Source organism: Lepidochelys kempii, chromosome 16 (assembly GCF_965140265.1).
Source record: "Lepidochelys kempii isolate rLepKem1 chromosome 16, rLepKem1.hap2, whole genome shotgun sequence".
Classification (NCBI taxonomy): Eukaryota; Metazoa; Chordata; order Testudines; family Cheloniidae; genus Lepidochelys; species Lepidochelys kempii.
Genome location: NC_133271.1, coordinates 5,683,484 through 5,707,172, shown reverse-complemented (window position 1 = coordinate 5,707,172; position 23,689 = coordinate 5,683,484). Strand labels below are relative to the sequence as shown.

Genomic DNA, 23,689 nt, shown 5'->3' with positions numbered 1-23,689 from the left:
GCCCCATTCTGCCAGTGGGGCCACCATGTTCTGTAAGGTGACCCGTGGCCCTTGGCTCTGCACAGGACGAGGCAGTGTGGCCACAGTTGGTTCTTGGTGTGATGCTGGCAGACCAGGTCTGATCAGGGCCACAGGCCAATTCACTTGTGTATTAGTCTAGATAAAGTGAGTGTAAATGTAAGAGTGTATTCAGGTGTGAAAGCTAGTGGAATGTTACTTGTATTATTTTCATGTATCTGTTCCTGTTATAATGTAATAGCAAACATCTACATTGTGTACACCCCTGTAACGAAACAACCCATCAAAGAAATCTTGTGAAATGCTAAGGAAAGACATAAAGACTTTAACAGAATATCCTAATTTCAAAGCAAGTGGCCATTATGTATAATCGTTCAAGGTCAAAAGACTAAGTGAATTCCTCACTCTCCATTATCAAAGGAAAAGCCCATGTGGAAAGAGACACTGTCAACTTGTCTTCTGTCAGAAGATATAAGAATGGATTCAGGGAAAGACCCTTCATGTCTGTACTGTTTGGACTCTTACAGCGAAGTGTACTGGGTGCAAAGCAGAGATCCCCAGAGACAACCTGGGTACCCTGAAAGACTTTTGGGAAACTGGCAGTTTATTACATCACTGACACCATTTGGAGTTACAAACTGTGACTCACCTGTGCATATATTTTACCTGCTTTAACCTCAATAACTCTCATTTCCCTTTCTTAGCTAATAAACCTATGGTTAGTTTACTATAGAATTGGGTGCCAGCCTTGTCTTTGGTGTAAGATCTGGAGTACCAGCTGATCTGGGGTGACTGGTCTCTTGGGACTGGGAGAAACCTGATGTGGTGTGGTTTGGAGTTTAAAGAACCTTTTATCACAAAGTTCAGCTTGCCTGGGTGGCAAGATAGACTGGAGAGTCTGAGAGGACTGTCTGTGATTCCATGGTGAGCCTGGTGGAGTGATCCAGGAGTTCACATTTGTTATTGGCTTGGGGAAATGTAATTACAGACCACACCGCCAGTTTGGGGCGACTGCCCTTGTTTTCTGACAGTCTGCCCTGAGGTAGGCACTCACAGTTGTGAGCCATTCCAGACAGCGTGACATGTAGCCTAGTTTGGGGATGGGGGGTCTGCTGCTGACTGAGCCCCGCAGCCCCACTGTCTCTGCCTGGGGTTGGGAGGGGAAGATGGGGGAATGGAGACCAAGCTCCCCACCAATGAATAACCTCGCTGGGAGCCCCCGAAGTCCTAGCCCTGGCCCTGTCTCCCCAGACTGGGAGGTCCAGCATCCACTGCCTCCCAGTTAGCTGAGCAGTCAGCCCTTCGGACAAAGATGGCCACTACTTGTTGCATTTCAGATGAGCTAGGTGAAGCCCTGGGGTCCTGGCGATTTGCTAAAGGGTCCTTGGCTGGGCAGGGCCTGAGTATCACCCATGCCGCAGGGCAATGTTACGGGGAGACAAGAAATGATACAGTGCTTCATGGGAGCAAAGGGAGGCACTCAGCACCTTCTGGAGGAGCCTCCAGTGCCTCTCAGGATCAGGCCCAAGAGAGAGACAGCTGAAGCCTGGGGACTGAGGAGGTGGCCAGCTCAGTGCCTGTAGGCTGGGAGGTGTTGGGAGGCAGTGGAGTTCCTCACATCACACTCACGCCCCACTATGGAGCTGGAGGGAGCTGCTCTGTGGCAGGAGGGCTGTGTGGATGGGGGTTCTCTGAGGCCGGCATGGACATGGCTCCATGGGTGGCTAGTGAGCAACACCCCTTCCCCCAGTGACACCAGTGCAACAGAGGACAGGGATTGGTCCTGGAACATCTCAGATTTAATGATCTCCTTGGAGGCCATTTGATATCAGGCCTGTAGGTACCATGGCCCATTACAGTATGGATCATGATAACCCTTTGCCCCAAACCTCAGATAATGGCTCCCCCGAGGAACCAAACTCCCATCCCTTAACATCAAACCAAAGTCCATTTCCTGTTAAAGCCGCAGTGGCTCATCGGGGAATCAGAATCCAGCAGAGATTCCCAGTCCCTAGTCAGGAACCCTCCACCTCAGCTCAGCTCAGCTCATAGAAGCTTTGGCTTCCCTCTGCGGTGCCAAAAGCTTCCTTAAACTGAGAGACCACTCGCCCAAAGTGTGAACCCTCCCAGAATACTTTGCCACACTGGGTGCAACAGTAGAAGTAAGACAGGTCCGCTTTGCCCAGCACCCCAGGCGGGATGGCTGCTAGCTGCAGGGAGGCACCTGTGGCCAGCGTCATGGTCTCCACATTGAGGTCTGAATCCTCTAGCCACTGGCAGTTTGGATTGTAAACTGGCTGCGGGTAGTCAAATTCTGAGGTGTCAGACGCTGGGTTTGTCTTTTGTTTCTCTTCAGACTTTGCCAGCCACTCTGTGGAAACAGGAGAGAACAAACAGACACTGAATACTGAGTAACAGGTGTGATTAGCTGGGTTGGTGCTCAGCTACCTTCCCCCCATGTAACCTTTCTTTACTCTAGGTTCATCAGCCACGCAAGGAACTGGGATTGCAGGCAGAGGGCTGAGGAGACTGTAAGACTTTCTGATTCTGGGCTGCTGCATGGGCCGATGCAATTCTGGAGTTTGCTTTAAGGGTCTGTCTCTCCTGCAGTCAGAGGTGTGACTACAGCACGGGTGGATGTCCCCAAGCTGGCTTTGATCTAGCTAGCTCGGATAACAACAGAATGGACTAGCCGCTTGAATAAATACCCACAGTCCTGGCTGGCCTTGTCCACATTGCAAGGGAATGTGCAGGCAGGCATAACCATGCTAGCTTCACTCTAACTGGAATACAATACTGAAGACATGGTGACGCAGGCTTCAGAGCAGGGTAGAAACCCAAGTATGTACCCAGGGTTCTGGCAGGCTTGTGATCTGATTGGTAGCCCATGCTAAAGCCCTTGCCACCAATGCTAGCTAGATTAAAACTAACCTGGGTAAAATGACCTGTGCTACATCACACCTTCCCTTGCAGCGTAGACATACCTTATCTTTAGGGCCCTGTGTAAATCACAATTTCATGAAGGGCACAGAAATTGTGATAATGCCCCCAAACCGTGATATTTACAATATATTTTAAAAGGAAAATGTCTATAATAAAGTATTTAACACAAGAGATGACCTCAGCTTACAGTGCTGTGTGCATGCAGAAGAACAGAGTTCTGTGCACATGCAGGGGCAATCCATGAATGAGGAACGGTCGAGGTTCCTTCCCCACTCTGAACTCTAGGGTACAGATGTGGGGACCTGCATGGAAGACCCTCTAAGCTTATTCTTACCAGCTTAGGTTAAAAACTTCCTCAAGGTACAAACTTTGCCTTGTCCTTGAACCCTATGCTGCCACCACCAAGCGTGTTAAACAAAGAACAGGGAAAGAGCCCACTTGGAGATATCTTCCCCCCAAAATATCCCCCCCCAAACCCTACACCCCCTTTCCTGGGGAAGGCTTGATAAAAATCCTCACCAATTTGCATAGGTGAACCCAGACCCAAACCCTTGGATCTTAAGAACAATGAAAAAGCAATCAGGATCTTAAAAGAAGAATTTTAATTAAAGAAAAAGTAAAAGAATCACCTCTGTAAAATCAGGATGGTAAATACCTTACAGGGTAATCAGATTCAAAACATAGAGAATCCCTCTAGGCAAAACCTTACGTTACAAAAAGACACAAAAACAGGAATATACATTCCACCCAGCACAGCTTATTTACCATCCAGTTAAACAAAAGGAAATCTAACGCATTTCTAGCTAGATTACTTACTAACTTAACAGAAGTTCTGAAGAGCATTCCTGACCTGGTACCGGCAACAGCATCATACAGACAGGCAGACAGACCCTTTGTTCCCCCCCCACCCCCAGCTTTGAAAGTATCTTGTCTCTTCATTGGTCATTTTGTTCAGGCGCCAGCGAGGTTATCCTAGCTTCTTAACCCTTTACAGGTGAAAGGGTTCTGCCTCTGGCCAGGAGGGATTTTATAGTTCTGTATACGGAAAGGTGGTTACCTTTCCCTTTATATTTATGACAGGAATGAGTGAAGTGACTAACGATGCTTAACTTCAATTCACAAATAAAACAGAAATAAGCAAACATTTAGGGGATTGCAGATGCTTGTGTTTGCTGCAGATTTTAATTGTAAAAAATCATTTACATTCAATTGTAATATTCATTCCATGCATATGCCTTGAAATTGATTAACTTTACTTGTGAACTTCATTCTGGAAACTCTGTGAAATTCAAGATTTTTGCCATTGACACTGCCATGAATTTTCTAAAAACATGAATCGTGACTCAGCCAGGGTGTCAGTTACAGCAGCCTCTTTGGTGGTGGTGCCTCAAAGCAGGACAGCTGTAGTCATGGGCACTGCTTCCCAGGCCCTGGGTCCACCCTCCGCATGCTCCTACCCTGGGGGAATGTAGGGTGTGTGCCTATCGTGGCCCACAGCAGTGCCTACACCAAAGGAATTCTCCCTTGGCCCCAGTGACATACAGGGGCCAGAGTGAGGAGCTGGGGGGACCCTACCCCCAGAGTATCATCTGTGGCTGCTGTAGATTGTATGGTAATGGGGAACTCTGCTGATTGCTGTGGCCAAATGAGGACACACAGAGTCCCCAAGTTAAGCTTCAGCAACTGCTGCTCATCCAGGCGGCCTGCAGCCATGTCACTTTGGGTTGCCTGGATGTGCTTGGATAGGAAACCACCAAGGAAAATGCAGGTCCTGGTGATCAGAGGCAGGGTCTCTACTGAACCAGTGGCAAAATGTGTTGCTTGTGGGTCAAGTGCTCATGGTAGTGCTGTCTGTTATGTGTACTTTGAAACTGAGGTCTAAACAATTGAAGCTCATTAAATATCAGACTGCACATTCCACAAGAGAAGGGATATTAACCAATGTCTTGGATAAATGCCAGTTTGGGCAACACATTCTGTAATTCCCTCTAAAGTTTATGTCGATATGGTATGCTTTGCTTCCTGACATGAGATGTTGTGTAGTTGCTGTGTACTTTCAAACTGGTGTTGCGCTACACCCCAGAGGTGGCTGCATTTCAGAGGACACCGATAGAGAGAGAAAGCAGAAAGCTTGCAAAGTGTTTTGTGATCTGTGAGGATGAAAGGAGCTGTGCAAATGTTAGATAGCATTATGAATAATTATCTGGATTAGCGATCAGCTTTGGAAAAGTAATTGACTCAATTAACAATCTACACTGGATTGTTCTAGATTCAGGTCCTAAAGGCATAAGGCACTAGATGGTCTAGGTGTAGTGTTTTGCAGAAACACAGAATTGGAGCACAGTTATGCAACCCCCTTGTTCCTCCCCTCTGTCCCCCCAAAACAAGGTGATGTTTGTTCTGAGGTGAAAGAAGCCAAAGAGACATGCTCCTCTGACTCCAGGTGATGTGATCCTGCACTGATAGCTCCCTGGGGAGTTCAGTCTGTGCACCTGCTCCTGGCAGGCAGCTTTGGCTGGGCACTTCCTAGAGCATACGTGCTTCCATCTAAAATCCCATTGTGGGTGCAGGGACTGATGTCATTGCCAACAAAGACACAACACCTATTAGTTTTTGGCACTGCAATGCAGGTTTTCATTGCTTGTGTCCCAGTGGCGAGGGCGCGGCTGGGTCTTGGGATCAAGGAGGCAAAAGTCCAAGATTGACTTGACTGTCATCCATCAGGAAGTCTGGCAGAAAGTGACACAGGGAGGCAGACTGAGTATATTAGCAGGGGCTGATTCATCCTTGGCATGGAGAGCTCTCATGCCTAGACAACAGTTATAAAACAAAAGGCAACTTACATCTATCTGGTATGACATCACTGGGGCTGTTCCTCTCCAGGACACAAGAGAGCTCCGTCAGGAGTTGCCTCACTGTTCCAGGGAGTGCAATAGAGTAATACAGGAATCGTACTTAGCTCTTCAGCCCTAGATCTCAAAGCACTCTGCACAGACGCCCAGTGCCATTCTCCAGTGCCTGTGGCAAGTGATGAAGTGACCTGCCTGAGGTCACAAAGCAGAGCTAGGGCTGACTCCTGGGCCAGTGACTCCTCCACCGGCCCGTAATGCCCCACGTGGGTGGAGACTGGAATTCAAACACAGGGTGGTGTTGCTGGAGAAAAATCCTAGGGTTGAAACCAAGAGGGTTCTAGAGACGTATGTAATACGTTCTGTAGAAATGGCTCTGAAATCCTATGGGGATAAATTCTGTTCTGTCTCCTGGGAGCCACAGCCCAGGGGGGCAGGGGAGGGGGAGCTTTAAATCATGTTTACACTCTCCAGAGTCTGTGCTGCTGTGGGGACTGCATGAGCAGCCCCAGGGACGGCCAAGAATCCCCCCGGTCCCAGCACTCAGTGTGCTGATACTCCCTGTGCTGAGCCCACCGTGCCCTGAGGCAGAAGCTGCAAGAGAGGGCTGTGGAGAAGCCCTTACAAGGGTCTTGCACAGCTGGAGGAATCTTTCTCCTGCCTCTTCCCACTCCCTCTGTGGCCCAGGAATGCCCCAGAGCGGCACACAGGAGTGGAGCAGAATAAGCCCTGTGGAAGGTCCAGACGCGGGTCCTTCCTTCGGGCTGGTTAACCCTCGCTTAGAATTCCATGGCAGGGAGAGTTCAGCTGCCTGCCCCACAGCGCTGTGTGACCATGCATGGAAAGAGTAAGGGCCACCTCAATAGAGGTGTATTCCCAAGCCAGGAGCGCTGCTAAGCATACTCTGAGCGCCTGGCTATGCAGGGCCTGTACCATGTGTACGCATTTACACCTCTGCCAAGAGGCTATGAATTGCTATCAAACCAGAGGAAGGGTGGCCGTGTGGTCAAAGCACATGGTTGGCACTCAAGGGCCCAGGTGCCTGGTTCCAACTCCGATAGAGCTGATCTTGGAGAAGCCACTTCCTCCTTTGTGTCTCAATTTCCTCATCTGTAAAACTGGGGTAATAATCCCTCCCTCCCTATCCCACAGTGGCATTCAGAGACTTCACTAATTAATGTATAAAGTACATTCAGATCCTCTGATGGAAGGTGCTGGAGAAGGATCCAGTATTATTATTCTAAAATAACGGGTTTCTCAGCATGTCTATAATCCTGGCCCCAAGGGGTGTGAGAGTCATGACAGACACAGCTACCACGTTAGCTGATACATTTAAAAATGTCTAAGCACCCTGTGACCAGATCCAAGCACTGCTGATCAGTAAAACGGGAATGCCCTGTGAATGTATTATATGCCTTTTCTAACATTCCATGTGGGATCTCTTTTCTAAACTACCCGACCGCCACAGAAAGGAAACAAAGAACTGGGTAAATGTGATGACAGACCCTGACCAAAATGTAAAGACATGAGGGCTGTCACTCAAACCAACACCACCCAGGAAGATTTCAGGACACAGTCTATGGCTGGCTTAAGACACTTCTTGTCCTAAGCTTGTTGTGTTCAAGTCCATCCATGGAGTCTTTAAATCAAGGCTGGATGTCTTTTGAAGGGAGCCACGTGCTGTTAAATTCAGTGCAGGAGTCACTGGGGCAGTTCTTTGCCCAGTGCTATGCAAGAGCTCAGCATAGATGATCACAGTGGACCCTTCTGGCTTTAAAAATCTGCAGATCTAGGTAGGGACTTTTCAGTTTATTTTGCCTGTTTGACAAGGGGCAGGCAAAGCCGAGGGAGGCACCGATTCCAGGCCAGAAGGGACCACTGTGATCATCTAGGTGGAGCTCCTGCACAGCACAGGTCAGAGACCTGCCCAACAGTCATTCCTACCGCAGAACTTTTAGAAAAACACCCAGCCTTTGACTTTAAAGCTGCCAGTGAAGGAGAATCCACTAGGACCTTGGTAAGTGGTTCTAGTGGTTTATTATTCCGACTGTTAAACATTTACCCCTTATTTCCAGTCTGGAACACAGACTGACTGTGTGACCGAGGACAAGTGATTACTCTCTTGGGCCTCACGTCTGCAGAATGGAGAGAATAATCCTTCCTTTCTCCTGCCCACCTTTCTTCTGTCCTGCCTATTTAGATTGTAAGCTCCTAGGGACGGAGACTGGCTCTCACTATGTATCTGGGCAGCGCTCAGCATGACGGGGCCTTGCACCTTGGCTGGAATCTCTAAATGCTACTGTAATACCGATAATCAGGGGTCACCCAATGAAATTAACAGGCAGCAGGTTTAAAACAAACAAAAGGAAATATTTCTCACACAACGGACAGTCAGCCTGTGGAACTCATTGCCAGAGGATGTTGTGAAGGCCAAAACTATAACTGGGTTCAAAAAAGAACTAGGTAAATTGATGGAGAATAGGTCCATCAATGGCTAATAGCCAAGATGGTCAGGGATGTAATCCCATGCTCTGGGTTTCCTAAGCCTCTGCCAGATGCTGGGACTGGAAGACAGGGGATGGATCACTCGATAATTGTCCTGTTCTGCTCATTCCCTCTGAAGCAACTGGCTCTGGCCACTGTCAGAAGACAGGATAGGGGCTAGATGGACCATTGATCTGGCCCAGTATGGCTGTTCTTAAATTCTAATAATGATCAATAATAATGATGACCTCAAACACAGCAGTGTGGAGCCCCCAGAAGTATCAACCTGATTTTCAGGTCGGTGGCTGTATTCAAAAATAAAATGAAAAAAAAAAGACAAACTGAATTTTGGTCTTTGTCTCACTGAAATGAAAACCCACAAAAAAGTCATTTGGGTTGAACGAGGCAACATTTCAGAACATACTATTTGCCAAAAAAATCCACCAGCTCTAGTACTGGGGATGTGGTAAAATCCCTGGTTTGCCCTATCACATCACCCCCCTTCTGTCTTTGAAAATGCATGTTCAGCCCTGAAATGGTTAAATATAAACACCCCTTTCGGTTATTTTCTTCTCTGAAGGTACCAAGCTGTCATGGTTGGGCTTTACTGATAGTCAGTTGAGCTTTTGTGCTCTTCCAGGAAGGCCTGGCATTTCCCCGTCTCTTTGGAAATCTCCCTGTCTGTCAGCCATGGTGCAGCCCTGCGAGCTCTCAGCCCCGGGGACTTCACACCTCTCCCACCGCTAGCATGTGGGATTTAAAAAAAAAATTCCTCAAGGCAGCCTGTACAGCGTGAAGTACCAGCTCCCCCCGGCCGCCACTCCCCTTCCCCTGTGGGATGTGGCTGGTGAGACGGGAGGGGGTGGGAGGGTCATCGTTACAAAGAGAAGGAGAGAAAGGCTTGTGACACCCAGCATTTTGCCTTTCGATCGGCCCCAGCCCCCTCTTAATTGTGGTGCTTCAATGGGTTGAAAATGCAACATCACTTCAAAGTAACAATTTTTCAATGGGAGCTTGTAAAGCTCCCGCCCCACCCCCCTTGATGGAATTCGGTTCAAAGGCTTTTGAAGATGCCTGTGTCCCTGTGGCAGCCTGTCTGAAAAGGCCACTGGGAGCCAGTAAGCAGGGTGCCAACTCGGCAAACAATCTTAGAAAAAAGTTGCTGTGAAAAGGTCATCTCCGTGGTGGCTCTGGAGAGAAAGGGCTTCGTCTGGAAGGGGCTGGGGGAGGAGAGGGGAAGATTTCTTTAAGGAGGGATTTTTCTCCCCCTTCCTTTCCTAAAGCAGGGTAAATATGGCGCCTTATCTTGTGAGAGTGCTAAAATACACAAAAACGAGGAGTCCTTGTGGCACCTTAGAGACTAACAAATTTATTTGGGCATAAGCTTTCGTGGGCTAGAACATGGGCTCTGGGACGAAAGAGTCCAACAGCTTTTGTGCAAAGGGATTTCTGACATTTTATTCTGTGTACGATTTATAGCCCACCAAGGGTTTGACGAGCAGAATGTATCTCCCTGCTTTTAAACAACTAAGAAGTGTGTTAAAAGCAGGGGTGTAATTGGGAAGTGACAAGTAGAGCTATTCTTCCAAACTCCTCCCACAAACTAAGCTCCGCCCACTGGAGCTGCCAAAAGGAGCTGCCACAGACAGCATAGGTTGCACAGATCTTCACGCCCTTTCCCCATGTTCTGTGTGCCAGAACTTCAGTGGCATTAGCAATGCTGACTTTCCCCTCAGGACACAGGTTACCTCATGAGACTCTCTTGGGCAATGGCAGACTCCTTCATGCACACCCATTCACGTGGGTCTCATTACCCCACTGCGCACAGCGCCCAACCTTCTGCTCTCCTAGTGCTGGCTCAACCTAGGAAACTGGATAAGAATTATAGAATCATAGATTATCAGGGTTGGAAGGGACCTCAGGAGGTCATCTAGTCCAGCCCCCTGCTCAAAGCAGGACCAATCCCCAATTTTTGCCCCAGATCCCTAAATGGCCCCCTCAAGGATTGAACTCACAACCCTGGGTTTAGCAGGCCAATGCTCAAACCACTGACGTATCCCTCCCCCCAAGCGATGGCCATGTCCTATGCCCTATGCGATGTCCTAAGCTCATGAAAAAAGAGACACTGAGAGGACCAGAAATCCTCATTTCCCTCCACTCTTTATCTAAGAGTCTTCTCCCAGTCATCTCTGCCAGGGCTGCGACTTGATGCTTGGGTTCCAGGATCCAAATGCAGCTGCAGCAGCTGCGCTGACATGGTATGCGTCCGATGAAGTGAGCTGGGGCTCACGAAAGCTTATGCCCAAATAAACTGGTTCGTCTCTAAGGTGCCACAAGTCCTCCTGTTCTTTTAGCAGTAGTAGTAAATATTTATGAGGGTGGCACTGGAACGACGGGATGGTCTCCATGACGGCAGGTGTTGCTAGCGCCGTAGAATCCAGATTAGCCAAACTGCCGGAGTGGTTCTGATATTGGGAGGCAAGAAGAGGATCACAAAGAGCCTGTGGGAGGGCTGGAAGGAGTGGCAGGCCAGCTTCCTGGGTCCCACTGTAACAATTTTCATGGCCTATTCCAGGGCCTCACTTTCACACTGGTAGCAGTGCTTAATCCCGCGCTATTTAGGGTGAAATGGGACTTCTTGCCTGTTGAGACAAACCCAGTGTTGCAGGGAGTCAACTAATCTCCATGAAGAGGAGTTGGGGCTCTGGAGAAGGGGACATGCCTACACCTTGTGAGGACAGCTGAATGCCCAGGCAGCTCTGAGGTCATGAGGGGTAAAAATAAGGGGGTATTCTTATTGATGAAGTTCATTCTTGGAGAAATGAAGCCCCCCCAGAGAGGGGAAACAATGCTGGCAGCAATCCAGCTCTCAGAGTGTGAGGGAGTGCTTCTCTGACCTGCTGTCTTCCTGAATAAACGCTCCCCCACTGGTCAAACACATAAATAACGACCCCGCTCACTATCCAGCTACAGATCCCCAAACACTCTGCTTTACAAAGCATTAACTCCACTTTACAGACAGGGCAGACAGGCCCTGTGAGGCTAAGTAACTTGCAAGCAAGTGTCGGAGCTGGGACCAGATCCCAGCCCCCTGATTCCTATCCCATGCTCTTTGCCCTCTGTGTAAAGTGGTGGCTAATGAGAAGCCAGGCTGGAGGCTGGCCCAGCTTGAGGGGGATTTGTTTGAGAGACGAAGGACTAGAAGGGGGAGACCTGGTGATCAGAAGCACTGAATTCTCCCTGCAGAATATGATTGTGGTACATTCTACCCACTCTTGTTAAGGACGCCAGTGGAAGGCATGAGCTGACCAGTCCCCCCAGTGTCCTTTATTCATGACAAGGCACTCTGCAGAACCAGGTCCTTGCGAGCCTGGGTCCCATTGTTAGCAGGATCCCCCGCACACCAGCACTGAGTTGGGCACAGGGCTGGGGAATTCCTAGCATAGCACCCATGGGAAGAGCAATGGACCAGGAGCAGGGGAAAGGTGGTTTTCAAGGATGGGATTTTTTAATGGAGCTTTGCTTCTCCATCACTTAGGCATTTTGAAACCCATACTCTTAAATGTTTGCTTAGGCCAAACAATGGTAGACACCATACTTAAAAATACTCTCCATATGTCGTGTGAGTTCCAGGCTGGGGTAGGAGGCTCTCCCAAACTTGGACCCTGTCGGAGGGTATTAACCTAGTCTCACTTGGGGTGCTTATGCCACCCCAGCAAAGGGTCCATCTCCTATTCTCTTCTCATACAGGCCCACCTATGGCAGACAGCCTGCATTCCTACCCGTGAGGCTGGAGAGTTTGGACCTGGGCACCAATGCTCTGGTGTCTGTACTGGCTGGGTAGCAGCAGTAGGTCCCTGTGGAAGTGTGATCCTCGAGGAATAATGGCCACCTGCCATATCCTGAGACACACAAAGTTCTGCCAGGCAGTTCTGACATGCTCACAGCCACACCCGGCTCTCAGGGCTGTCACTGTGAGCACTTCCCTCACACTGGCAACATACTCCCTTGTAATGTGGCTATTAAGAGCTAGGTGTTCTGAAGAAAGCACTTGTCATAAAGACTTTGCACTAGTCTGAAAACACACCCGGGAGCATTCTTGGAGGACAAAGGTCCATGAGAAACCTTCCCTTGGTGAGAGATGGCTCCTGATAAGGGAAGTTCCGAGCCTGAGAAACACACTCTATTGAAGGGAACTGAAGATGCCTGATTATCTTTTCCTTCCAGATAATTGTGATAAGCAAAGGACAAAGGACTCTGGATTGTGCAACCAGTGCAACACAGGAGGGGCCAAGTTCTTAGGGCTTTCTCGGAGCCGGGTAGGATGGAGATTGGGTGCCCCTCTAAGCCCTGTGCCCCTCTTTGCCCTGCTGATGCAAAGCAACAAGGCAAAAAATGACATGAAGCAGTCCAAGACTCTCCTCGCTCTCAATAGGGTTTCATGGAAGGGAAAGGGATCATGCTGGATTCTCTGCCTTCCCCCTAGCCTCCCCAGAAACCCTGCCTGGGTTGTCCCCGACAAGTGAGCACAATGTTTTGTTTTGCTAGGTTTTACTCTTGCATAAGCAAAGGACACAGTTGGCTCTTGCTTATTCTCTGCTCACCGTCAGTATAATACTGATGTGATGTCTGCACGGCTCTGGGAACCCACAGCTACTACCTGTCAGGGTATCTGCAGCATGGGAAGGGGAAGGGGGCTGACAGACATTTCTAATGAACATCCAGCCTCTGAGACATTCATGCCGGGCTCTAGGTCTATCCCCAGCTCTGCCCCGACCTGCTTTTCGGGGCCAGGACTCTCTCGCTGTGTATGTAGAGCACCCGGCACAGTTCAATGCCATTACTATTTGATATTTATATTGTGGTAGTGCCTAGAGATCTCAAACAGGCTGGGGCATGTTGTGCTAGGTGCTGTACAAACCTGTAGGAAAAATGGGGCCCCAATCTCATCTGGGGACGCTAGGTGAGCCTGTAATAAATAATAATAATTCAGAACAACATATTATGGTTATGGGGTTGCTCTTTCTAGTGTACACTCAACCTTGCACTGAATGCTAATCTTCCTGGGGCAGTTTGGTCTAACGGTTGAGGATGGGAGTGAATATCAGGACTTCTGCCTTCTACCCCTGGCTCTGCCACTCACTGCCAGACCTCATGGAAGCTCCATCACCTAGCCGTGCCTCAGTTTCCCCACGTGCAAGCGGGAATAATAGTGCTCACACACCTTTGCCATTGATGAGTGAAAAGGGGTATGTGGCTCCTTCAGCTGGAGATCCCTGAGCACTGTCCCTTGGGGTCATTACCCTAAGCCCGCTGCGCGTGTTCATGGATGTCTGGGCTGGGTAACTGCATGTCCACCCTTATGTGGCAATTGGATCGGCACAACATTCAACATGGAGTGCCAGAGTGCTGGCTTCTACGCCTGGTAGTGGAGCGAGCCAAAGTAGCATGCAAAGGTCAGGCATGAGATTCTGTAGCATCTGATGAAGTGGGTTTTAGCCCACGAAAGCTTATGCCCAAATAAATCTGTTAGTCTCTTAGGTGCCACAAGGACTCCTTGTTGTTTCTGTAGCCCTCTCGTGAGTGCTCAAGCCTACCTTATTTTAAAGTGCAGCTCCATCTCAGCTTCAAGTTTAATTAACGGAGGGCTCTAAACAGACTGATGCCTCTTTAGCTGCAGGCTTGAGTCCAGGGCTAAGGAGGCTGTGGGGTTCACCAAGTTGTGAGGAAGTGCCGGTGGGTTTTGTGCATTACCCTGGCAGCCCCTAGTGTCAGAATCACTGGCCTGGTTCCAGAGAGCTTTGGTGGAGAAGGGGGGGGATGTAGAAAGACCCCAACTCTTCCCTGGGAGACATGGGGCGTAAACCTCAGCACAGAACAATTTATAGCTGCAAAGCTTTCCCTGTTTGGCTGCTTCCTCCCCCGTTCCTGAGATCACAGGCCACACCGCAGAGTGAAGGGCTGAGAAAATTCTCACGCTGTAATCAGCAGTGCAGTGAAGAGTGACCTTAAGAAGCTGGGGGGAGGAAGGGAAAGAAATACTGAGTCACTTCTGTGGGCAAGTGAGTGGGAAACGTGCTGAACAAACAGGTGTCCAGGGTCACAGCCAGGGAAGCGCTCATGGGCTGTATGCACAGCAGCCTATTTGCAGCAACCCCATCTTGACAGTCATTTTTCCCATGCTGTTTTTGTGACATAAACAAGGATCCTCCATCCACCCTCTTGCCATTTGCACTGTCCCACACTGAGGGTGCCTCTGGGGCTCACTACACTGCACAGTGCTACGTTCACAACCACCAGACCTTTTAATGAACAGCCCTGGGACTCTCCAGGGATTTATTCCCAGCTCTGCTGCTACATGGAGCAAAATCTGGGAGGACTGGAAGGATCAGTAGCATCAGCTTGAGCCTGTCTCAGTGCAGGAATCTCAATCCTGACCTGCAGCATCCTGCTAGTCAGTCCTGGGCCTGCACGTGTTGTGCCAGCGCCCCTCAATATCCCTGTTTGTCTAGCGTCGGGGAGCCAACACCCGTCACTACTGCCACACAACACCCCGGCCGGTCCAGCCTGAGCCACCCTGCTACAGCTCCCCACCTCTGCCCGCCCTGCCACCTCCGGCTAGTCCAGCCTGAGCCGCCCTACTACAGCTCCCCACCTCTGCCCGCCCTGCCACCCCCGGCTGGTCCAGCCTGAGCCGCCCTGCTACAGCTCCCCACCTCTGCCCGCCCTGCCACCCCCGGCCGGTCCAGCCTGAGCCACCCTGCGTTCTGTCAATGCCTGCCAGTCCTGACCTACAGCTCCCCACCTCTGCCCACCCTGCCACCCCCGGCCGGTCCAGGCTGAGCCGCCCTGCTACAGCTCCCCACCTCTGCCCGCCCTGCCAGCCCCGGCCGGTCCAGCCTGAGCTGCCCGGCTACAGCTCCCCACCTCTGCCCGCCCTGCCACCCCCGGCCGGTCCAGTCTGAGCTGCCCTGCTACAGCTCCCCACCTCTGCCCGCCCTGCCACCCCCGGCCGGTCCAGCCTGAGCTGCCCTGCTACAGCTCCCCACCTCTGCCCGCCCTGCCACCCCCGGCCGGTCCAGCCTGAGCTGCCCTGCTACAGCTCCCCACCTCTGCCCGCCCTGCCACCCCCGGCTGGTCCAGCCTGAGCTGCCCTGCGTTCTGTCAATGCCTGCCAGTCCTGACCTACAGCTCCCCACCTCTGCCCGCCCTGCCACCCCCGGCTGGTCCAGCCTGAGCCGCCCTGCTACAGCTCACCACCTCTGCCCGCCCTGCCACCCCCGGCTGGTCCAGCCTGAGCCGCCCTGCTACAGCTCCCCACCTCTGCCTGCCCTGCCACCCCCGGCTGGTCCAGCCTGAGCTGCCCTGCTACAGCTCCCCACGTGTGCCCGCCCTGCCACCCCCGGCTGGTCCAGCCTGAGCTGCCCTGCGTTCTGTCAATGCCTGCCAGTCCCGACCTACAGCTCTCCACCTCTGCCTGCCCTGCCACCCCCGGCTGGTCCAGCCTGAGCTGCCCTGCGTTCTGTCAATGCCTGCCAGTCCTGACCTACAGCTCCCCACCTCTGCCCGCCCTGCCACCCCCGGCTGGTCCAGCCTGAGCCGCCCTGCTACAGCTCCCCACCTCTGCCCGCCCTGCCACCCCCGGCTGGTCCAGCCTGAGCCGCCCTGCTACAGCTCCCCACCTCTGCCCGCCCTGCCACCCCCGGCCGGTCCAGCCTGAGCTGCCCTGCTACAGCTCCCCACCTCTGCCCGCCCTGCCACCCCCGGCTGGTCCAGCCTGAGCTGCCCTGCGTTCTGTCAATGCCTGCCAATCCCGACCTACAGCTCCCCACCTCTGCTCGCCCTGCCACCCCCGGCTGGTCCAGCCTGAGCTGCCCTGCGTTCTGTCAATGCCTGCCAGTCCCGACCTACAGCTCTCCACCTCTGCCTGCCCTGCCACCCCCGGCTGGTCCAGCCTGAGCTGCCCTGCGTTCTGTCAATGCCTGCCAGTCCTGACCTACAGCTCCCCACCTCTGCCCGCCCTGCCACCCCCGGCTGGTCCAGCCTGAGCCGCCCTGCTACAGCTCCCCACCTCTGCCCGCCCTGCCACCCCCGGCTGGTCCAGCCTGAGCCGCCCTGCTACAGCTCCCCACCTCTGCCTGCCCTGCCACCCCCGGCTGGTCCAGCCTGAGCTGCCCTGCTACAGCTCCCCACCTCTGCCCGCCCTGCCACCCCCGGCTGGTCCAGCCTGAGCTGCCCTGCGTTCTGTCAATGCCTGCCAATCCCGACCTACAGCTCCCCACCTCTGCTCGCCCTGCCACCCCCGGCTGGTCCAGCCTGAGCTGCCCTGCGTTCTGTCAATGCCTGCCAGTCCCGACCTACAGCTCCCCACCTCTGCCTGCCCTGCCACCCCCGGCTGGTCCAGCCTGAGCTGCCCTGCTACAGCTCCCCACCTCTGCCTGCCCTGCCACCCCCAGCTGGTCCAGCCTGAGCTGCCCTGCAACAGCTCCCCACCTCTGCCCGCCCTGCCACCCCCGGCTGGTCCAGCCTGAGCTGCCCTGCTACAGCTCCCCACCTCTGCCCGCCCTGCCACCCCCGGCCGGTCCAGTCTGAGCTGCCCTGCTACAGCTCCCCACCTCTGCCTGCCCTGCCACCCCCAGCTGGTCCAGCCTGAGCTGCCCTGCAACAGCTCCCCACCTCTGCCTGCCCTGCCACCCCCGGCTAGTCCATGCCTGGACAAACTTTCAGCAAAGACTCCCACCCTGCCAAAGCAACCATGGCACAATATACAGGCAAGGTGGAAAAACACCCACTGGAGATGAGGACGAGGTCACCAAGATTGTTTTGCTACTGACCTAGACAGGATTGGAAGCTGTCAGGAGTGAATGCCAAGATGATGAACCCGTTGTGAATCCTCGGGCTGAGAGCTTTAGCCACGATCTTCCACTTCCCATGGGGGTCACCATCACTGGTAGAGGAGAAGAGCCATGTTCTGCCATGTCCTCTTCCTCCCTCTGCAATCTCAGCCACCAGAATGAGGCCCCAGAATGCACTGACTTCTCCCTCTGGGGCACATCCATCAGAGAGTGACAGCACCTTATGCAGCAGCTGCAGGGTGGATGAGGTAGCTCTGAGGACAGCCATCCGCAGCAGGGCCATGGTCGTAAAGTCAGATCTGTCACATGGCAGCCCTCTTCCCTGGGCAGCAGGTGCGGGTCGCACCCCTCTAGTGTGAGAGGCAGATATCCAATTGCTGCTGCAAAGGCTGTTCTATTTCAGCTGGTTGAGCTTGGGGGGGCACGGGTGGGTCTTTCAGAAAGGTCTGATCTATTTCACTTCTATGGGCTTTCAGTGCAAGCTGTGAGGAAGAGGGGGTGGAGATCCAGTCAAAATGCAACAGAGTAAGTTGTTGTTAGGAGTGCTCTGCAGTTTGCTTAGACTAGTGTGTCACATTGACTCAGCAATTCCCAGATTCCCAGGCCAGAAGGGCTCATCTAGTCTGATCCCCTGCATAGCACAGGCCAGAGAACATCCCCAGAACAATTCACTGTGAACTAGAGCAGCTCTTTTAGAAAAACAGCCAGTCTTGATACAAAACTTGCCAGCGATGGAGAATCCACCATGACTCTGGGTAAGTTGTTCCAATGGTTAATTACAGCTTCAACATGCTTTACAAGTCCTGGCTCAGTGCACCTCCAGTCCCCTGTGAGGCAGGCCAGTATTATTCCCATTTTTCAGATAAGGAAACTGAGGCACAGAGAAATCAAGTGATTTACCTAAGGGTAGCCAGCATCAGAGCTGGAATCTGAAGCTGGTTCCAGATTCCCAATCCCCTAGCTAAGCCACTTGATTACACATCTCATAGGAGCCACTGCAAATCCTGAATGTGGCAACCTCTTGTGATGAAGATTGTAATGTGAGTTGGAAACACTGCACACCAGCTATCAGCTAAGACAAAAAGTCTGCACACAACAACCTGCCCAAGTATTTGCTCTCTGTTCTCAGAGCTAGGACACACCCTCTGCATGCTATGAAACAGCTGCAAGCTTGACATCCAACACGTCAGCAATACATCCAGCCCAGAGCAGCCTGGCTCTGCCACTGTGCACAGCATTGCAATCAGGAGCAGGACATCCCAAGGTAACCGTCTGGTCCCTCCTCATATGTCCTAGGTTGATATATCTGATCCTCCATCATTCTCAAGCTTGGAATGGCAAAAGGAGTCATAGACAGCATAGAAAAATCACAGGTGCAGTAATGAAAACCGACTCATACATTTGAAAACCAGAAGGGATCTGTTGATCATCTAGTCCAGGGTTCATCAACCTTTGGCACGCGGCCCGTCAGGGAAATCCGCTGGCGAGCCAGGACGGTTTGTTTACCTGAACATCCGCAGGTTCGGCTGATTGCAGCTCCCACTGGCCGTGGTTCGCCGTGCCAGGCCAATGGGGGTTGCAGGAAGCGGCAGCCAGCACATCCCTTGGCCCATGATGCTTCCCGCAGCCCCCATTAGCTTGGAACGGTGAACAGTGGAAGCTGCGATCAGCTGAACCTGCAGACGCTGCAGGTAAACAAACCAGCGCGGCCCGCCTGCCGATTTCCCTGACGGGCTGCGTGCCAAAGGCTGATGATCCCTGATCTAGTCTGACCAACTATATAACTTAGGGCCTAGAATTTCTCCCATCAAATTCTGTATCAAGGTCATAACCCCTGGTGGAGCTAGAGCATGTTTTTAAAGAAGAAGAATATCAAAGGCAATGAAAAGATGCTACTAGGAGGCAGAACAAGGTTGGCTGTTTATATGTTTGCTCCTGATTTGTTGGGAGGCCATTACCAGAGCTTGCCAGATTGAAGACAGGCAGACATGAATGTGTCTGAGTGCATGGCATATATGGGACACAGCCAGGCATGTCTACAAAAGTCAGCAAAAATAGTGACAATTTTTCACAAAAAAATTCAAATTTTTAATCTAAAGTACCCAAGCATGACTTGTGTCTGGGTTCTCACATTGCCTGATTTCTCCTGTCACAGCCCTACTAAGATATCAGTCACCAGGGCTGGCCCCCATTACAGTGAGTCTAGGCAAGTGATATTTTTGATCTCCCCTGGCCTGGTTCAAATGACCTATGTGACGGTCTCCCATTCCACACTGTGGCTGAAACAAGGCTGGCCAGCGGGTGGCGCTCCACCGTAGTGTCCCTGGAAACGTGGTGACCTAGGTGTGGGCATGTGTCGCCTGGGCCTAGTGGCCCCATTAGGGACCCCACATTACGTCCCATGTAATTTTTAGGTGTCTTATCATTTCAGTCTTGTTTTTGCAAAATCAGTTTTGCAGCAGAATCCTCCTCAGCGATGTTCTTGGGGTTCGCAGCGCTGGGGTGAGGGTGCAGTGCTAAGCTAAGGGAAGGCACAGCTCAGTGAGCCTGAACCATCAACCCACAAACACAAAACTGACTTGCTCATTTTCCCCCCTTTGTCATGGATACATAAACCACCCCTGGGAAAGCGGTGGGGACCACCATGCTGGGAATTCCAGCTGAGGCAGTTCTGTCTGGGCTTGTGAGCAATTTCTGGCAAATCTGGATAAACCCTAAACAGACTGGATTGGAAAATGTGCCCAAACCTTGGGAAACCTGTACAAAGCCCAAGGTAAAAATTCAAATGAGTTATTATACAAGAATTAAATGTCCATTAATAACATACAAGCCCAGCCATAAAAGGAAGGGAAACAAGTCAAACAGAACGGCACGGAAAAATACCTTACTAGAGACGTTTCCAACATGGCAAGTGCCAAGGGGTTCTTGTCATTCACCGCCTGAACCCCTCGCAAAACTGATCGGCCTTAGCAAATGGCCCTTTGCAGCTTCAGGCCCATCTGCGTGCAGAAGGCCAAAACCGTGCTAGCTGCATCCTTTAGTTGCATTTCAGTCCCTCGGGCATGGTCTCCATCCATATGTGACTCACACAGACAGTTGCTTTAGCATCACATACTCCGTTATCTCACTGTTCAGTCCCCTAGCAATCACAATTGTCCTCCCAAAGACCCTGAAAAGCCCACAGTTGAAAACATTTGAGGAGACAGTCCCCAGCCTTGCTTGGAGAGAGTGGAGGAGATGCATGGGTTATTGTGGAGAAACTGGAGATTATTCTCATTTCAAGTAACTGTGGGATGCAAAGGGCTGGATCCTTCAGGGCAGAGTGGCTGCTTTGTGTTGCACTGCCAGCATAATCTGGCTACAACCACAACCCATGGAGTATTGCCCCAGTGCAAAGGTGACCTTGCAGTGACAGAGCGAATGCTGCATGCCCTCTCTGGTCCTAAAATCTATGAATCAAGGTTCCCCTAAAATCTCTCAGCCAGAATTGCTGGCATGTGATTCAGATTGTTGGCTGAGCAAAGCGAGGGCCTATGCTCAGCTCAGTGGCCTTTCTCTGCCTGCCTACCTGCCTGTCTGGATGTAATGCAATAACTTTTGGACACTGCATCTGATTTCAGGGATGTTCTAGATGCTGGATCTAGGGTGCTGCTTCACCCCTTGGCTTGAAGTGGTTTCCATTATATTCAGGGTTTACAGCAGGGGCCAGCAGCCTTTCAGAAGTGGGGTGCCAAGTCTTCATTTATTCACTCTAATTTAAGGTTTCACGTGCCAGTCGTACATTTTAATGTTTTTAGAAGGTCTCTTTCTATAAGTCTTTAATATATAACTAAACTATGTTGTATGTGGGCAGAACCTATTGATTGCAGTAAAAAACAGAAAACCAGATCTCCCAGAAAGAAAAAAATAAAATAAGAACAGAAGGGGGGGGGCACAGCATGGGGGAGGGACATACAGAGCCCCTGGTACTGGGAACACACACAGAGCCTCTGGCATGGGAAGGAATGAAGCACCCAGGCATGAGAGGAGAGCGAATGGGGGGTATAGAAAGTGGCAGGTGTGTGGGACAATGGTATGAGGGAGGGGATACACAAAGTGGTTGCAGGGAGTCCCTGAAAAAGGGGAGGGGAGGGTAGGACATGGGGAGTTTGTGGGGGGGCACTAGGGGAATGCAGTAAGCCCCAGGTGTGTGCATTGAGCTCAGCGGGCAGAAGCAATGACGTGCGAGACCCTCTAGTCACATCACACTCCCTACGTACTACGCTCTGAGGAGAAAGGGGCACCTATCACAGCTGAATATAAACCAAAGCATTTCTCTTTTTCCATCCAGGACTCTGGAAACTGGCTGAACAGGCTGGGCCAGTGTTGGGCTACTGTGGAACGGGAACAGCTCTCAGCAGGGAAAGCTCTGACAGGACAATTCCCCCCAGCCAGGCAGAGTACTGAGAATGACAACCACACAGCTACTGCATCTTCCCCTCAGCCCAAAGGTCCTTGCATTTAATCGATAGTAAACCCTTTGCATTTATAGAGCTCCAAGTGTTTCACAAAGTAAAGGAATGATCATTGTCCATACACTACAGAGACAGGGAAACTGAGGCAAGGCCAGATTAAGTGACTTGCTTAAGGCTGCGCTGTAGGTCAGTGGCAGATCCAGCAATGAACTCAGATCTCCAGACTCCTCTTCTAGTGCACTGCCCACTGGACCTCATTGCCTCTCATCACAAACTGCTTCTATGTCACTCACTGAAATGCTGCCACAACGGGGCTGAAGCACAGCAGCTGCAGCCAACACCACAGCAGAGCAGACTGAGACAGGAAATGAAGAATACCTCCCCACCGTGTCTCTAAGGCAGTTCGAGCTGGACTGTAATCGCTCCAGCTGCAATTCGACCCAGTTTAAGAGTAGCCGTGGAGGCAGCATCTGAGGCGTTAGAGACACTAGCAATGAGAAGTCACTTTGCAGCCTGTGGTTGACACAGTTTGCAGAGAGTTAGATGGGAAAGTCCTTCGACTGTAACTAATGCATCTACGGGAAATCATTGCACCCAGCATTCAAACAGCCCTCTCCACCCAACGGCCAGTGGATGAGTTCTTCTAAATCATAGTGCAAAGGAAAAGAATCCGTGTGGCTGGATTACTATAGCTGTACTTAGAGGTCCTGAAGTTTTTCTGATCAGGGTCTTTGTTTGCAAGCTCAGAAGGGTCTTGTCTATGGTGCAAGTCCTTGGCAAACCTACACCAGGTCTGGAAATGCTCTTTCCTGGCTGAGCCTGATTCCCTGGCACTCCGCACCCTGTGCAGACAGGTACACCAGCACAAAGCGGGGGTGAAAGACTCTGAGTCTGATCTGGTACACGCTGCACCACAAGGTGCAGCCTGCAGAATCAGAGGCTTCCTGTCTGGAAAGGGCTAGAATATCATCTGTGTGGGGCTGGGTTTTTCCAAAGGGGGAGCTAGCCCCCCAACTCCCATTGGCTTTGAGATGGGTCCCTAACTCCTTCTGTAAAAGTGGCAAAGAGTCCTGTGGCACCTTATAGACTAACAGACGTATTGGAGCATAAGTGGAGCGTAAGTATTTTGCTCCAATACGTCTGTTAGTCTGTAAGATGCCACAGGACTCTTTGCCGCTTTTACAGATCCAGACTAACACGGCTCCCCCTCTGATACTTAACTCCTTTTGGAAAGCCCAGCTGTAGTTCTTGCTGTAACGTTTCTATTTTATGGAACTGCAATCTCAGTAAAAAGACTCGGAAATGAGTCCTTCAATTAAAAAGGCCACACAAATAACAACAGGTTTCAGAGTAACAGCCGTGTTCGTCTGTATTCGCAAAAAGAAAAGGAGGACTTGTGGCACCTTAGAGACTAACCAATTTATTAGAGCATAAGCTTTCGTGAGCTACAGCTCACTTCTTCAGATGCATATCGTGGAAACTGCAGCAGGCTTTATATATACACAGAGAATATGAAACAATACCTATTCCCACCCCACTGTCCTGCTGGTAATAGCTTATCTAAAGTGATTTCCAGCACAAATCCAGGTTTTCTCCAGGTTTTCCAGGGTGGAGGGTGAGAAAACCTGGATTTGTGCTGGAAATCACTTTAGATAAGCTATTACCAGCAGGACAGTGGGGTGGGAATAGGTATTGTTTCATATTCTCTGTGTATATATAAAGCCTGCTGCAGTTTCCACGATATGCATCTGAAGAAGTGAGCTGTAGCTCACGAAAGCTTATGCTCTAATAAATTGGTTAGTCTCTAAGGTGCCACAAGTCCTCCTTTTCTTTTTACACAAATAACAAGGGGCTTTAGGAGCGGCTACGGCTAATATCTTTACAATACCCAGCTGAATGGAAATTGCTGGGGAGAAGAGATGATCGAGGAATTGCAACACAGTGCTGACTTCACCTATTGCAGCTCTGTACCTGAACACTGTCCACACACCAATACTATTGTGTGGGTCTAAATCCTTGTAACTTATTTTTGTACTGAAGTCAAACGACCAACAAATCACATGCACAAAAAAGCTGTTATAAAATG

General features: G+C 51.1%; 1 protein-coding gene across 10 annotated transcripts in view; it reads right to left on the bottom strand.

Annotated features, from left to right (window-relative positions):
- EXD3 (exonuclease 3'-5' domain containing 3) overlaps window positions 1-23,689 on the bottom strand; it is a 616,706-nt gene that overhangs the window by 41,663 nt on the left and 551,354 nt on the right. For 6 of the 10 annotated variants that reach the window (XM_073314573.1, XM_073314577.1, XM_073314575.1 and 3 more), the window contains one exon: window positions 1,800-2,389. The exons of 2 other annotated variants lie outside the window; for them this stretch is intronic. In XM_073314573.1, the coding sequence (XP_073170674.1) occupies window positions 2,055-2,389 (335 nt within the window). In that variant the 3' untranslated portion in view covers window positions 1,800-2,054. Of the gene's footprint in view, window positions 1-1,799; window positions 2,390-17,479; window positions 17,632-23,689 lie in introns of those variants that run through there. 2 more of the 10 variants (XM_073314582.1, XM_073314581.1) reach the window with 2 other exon arrangements.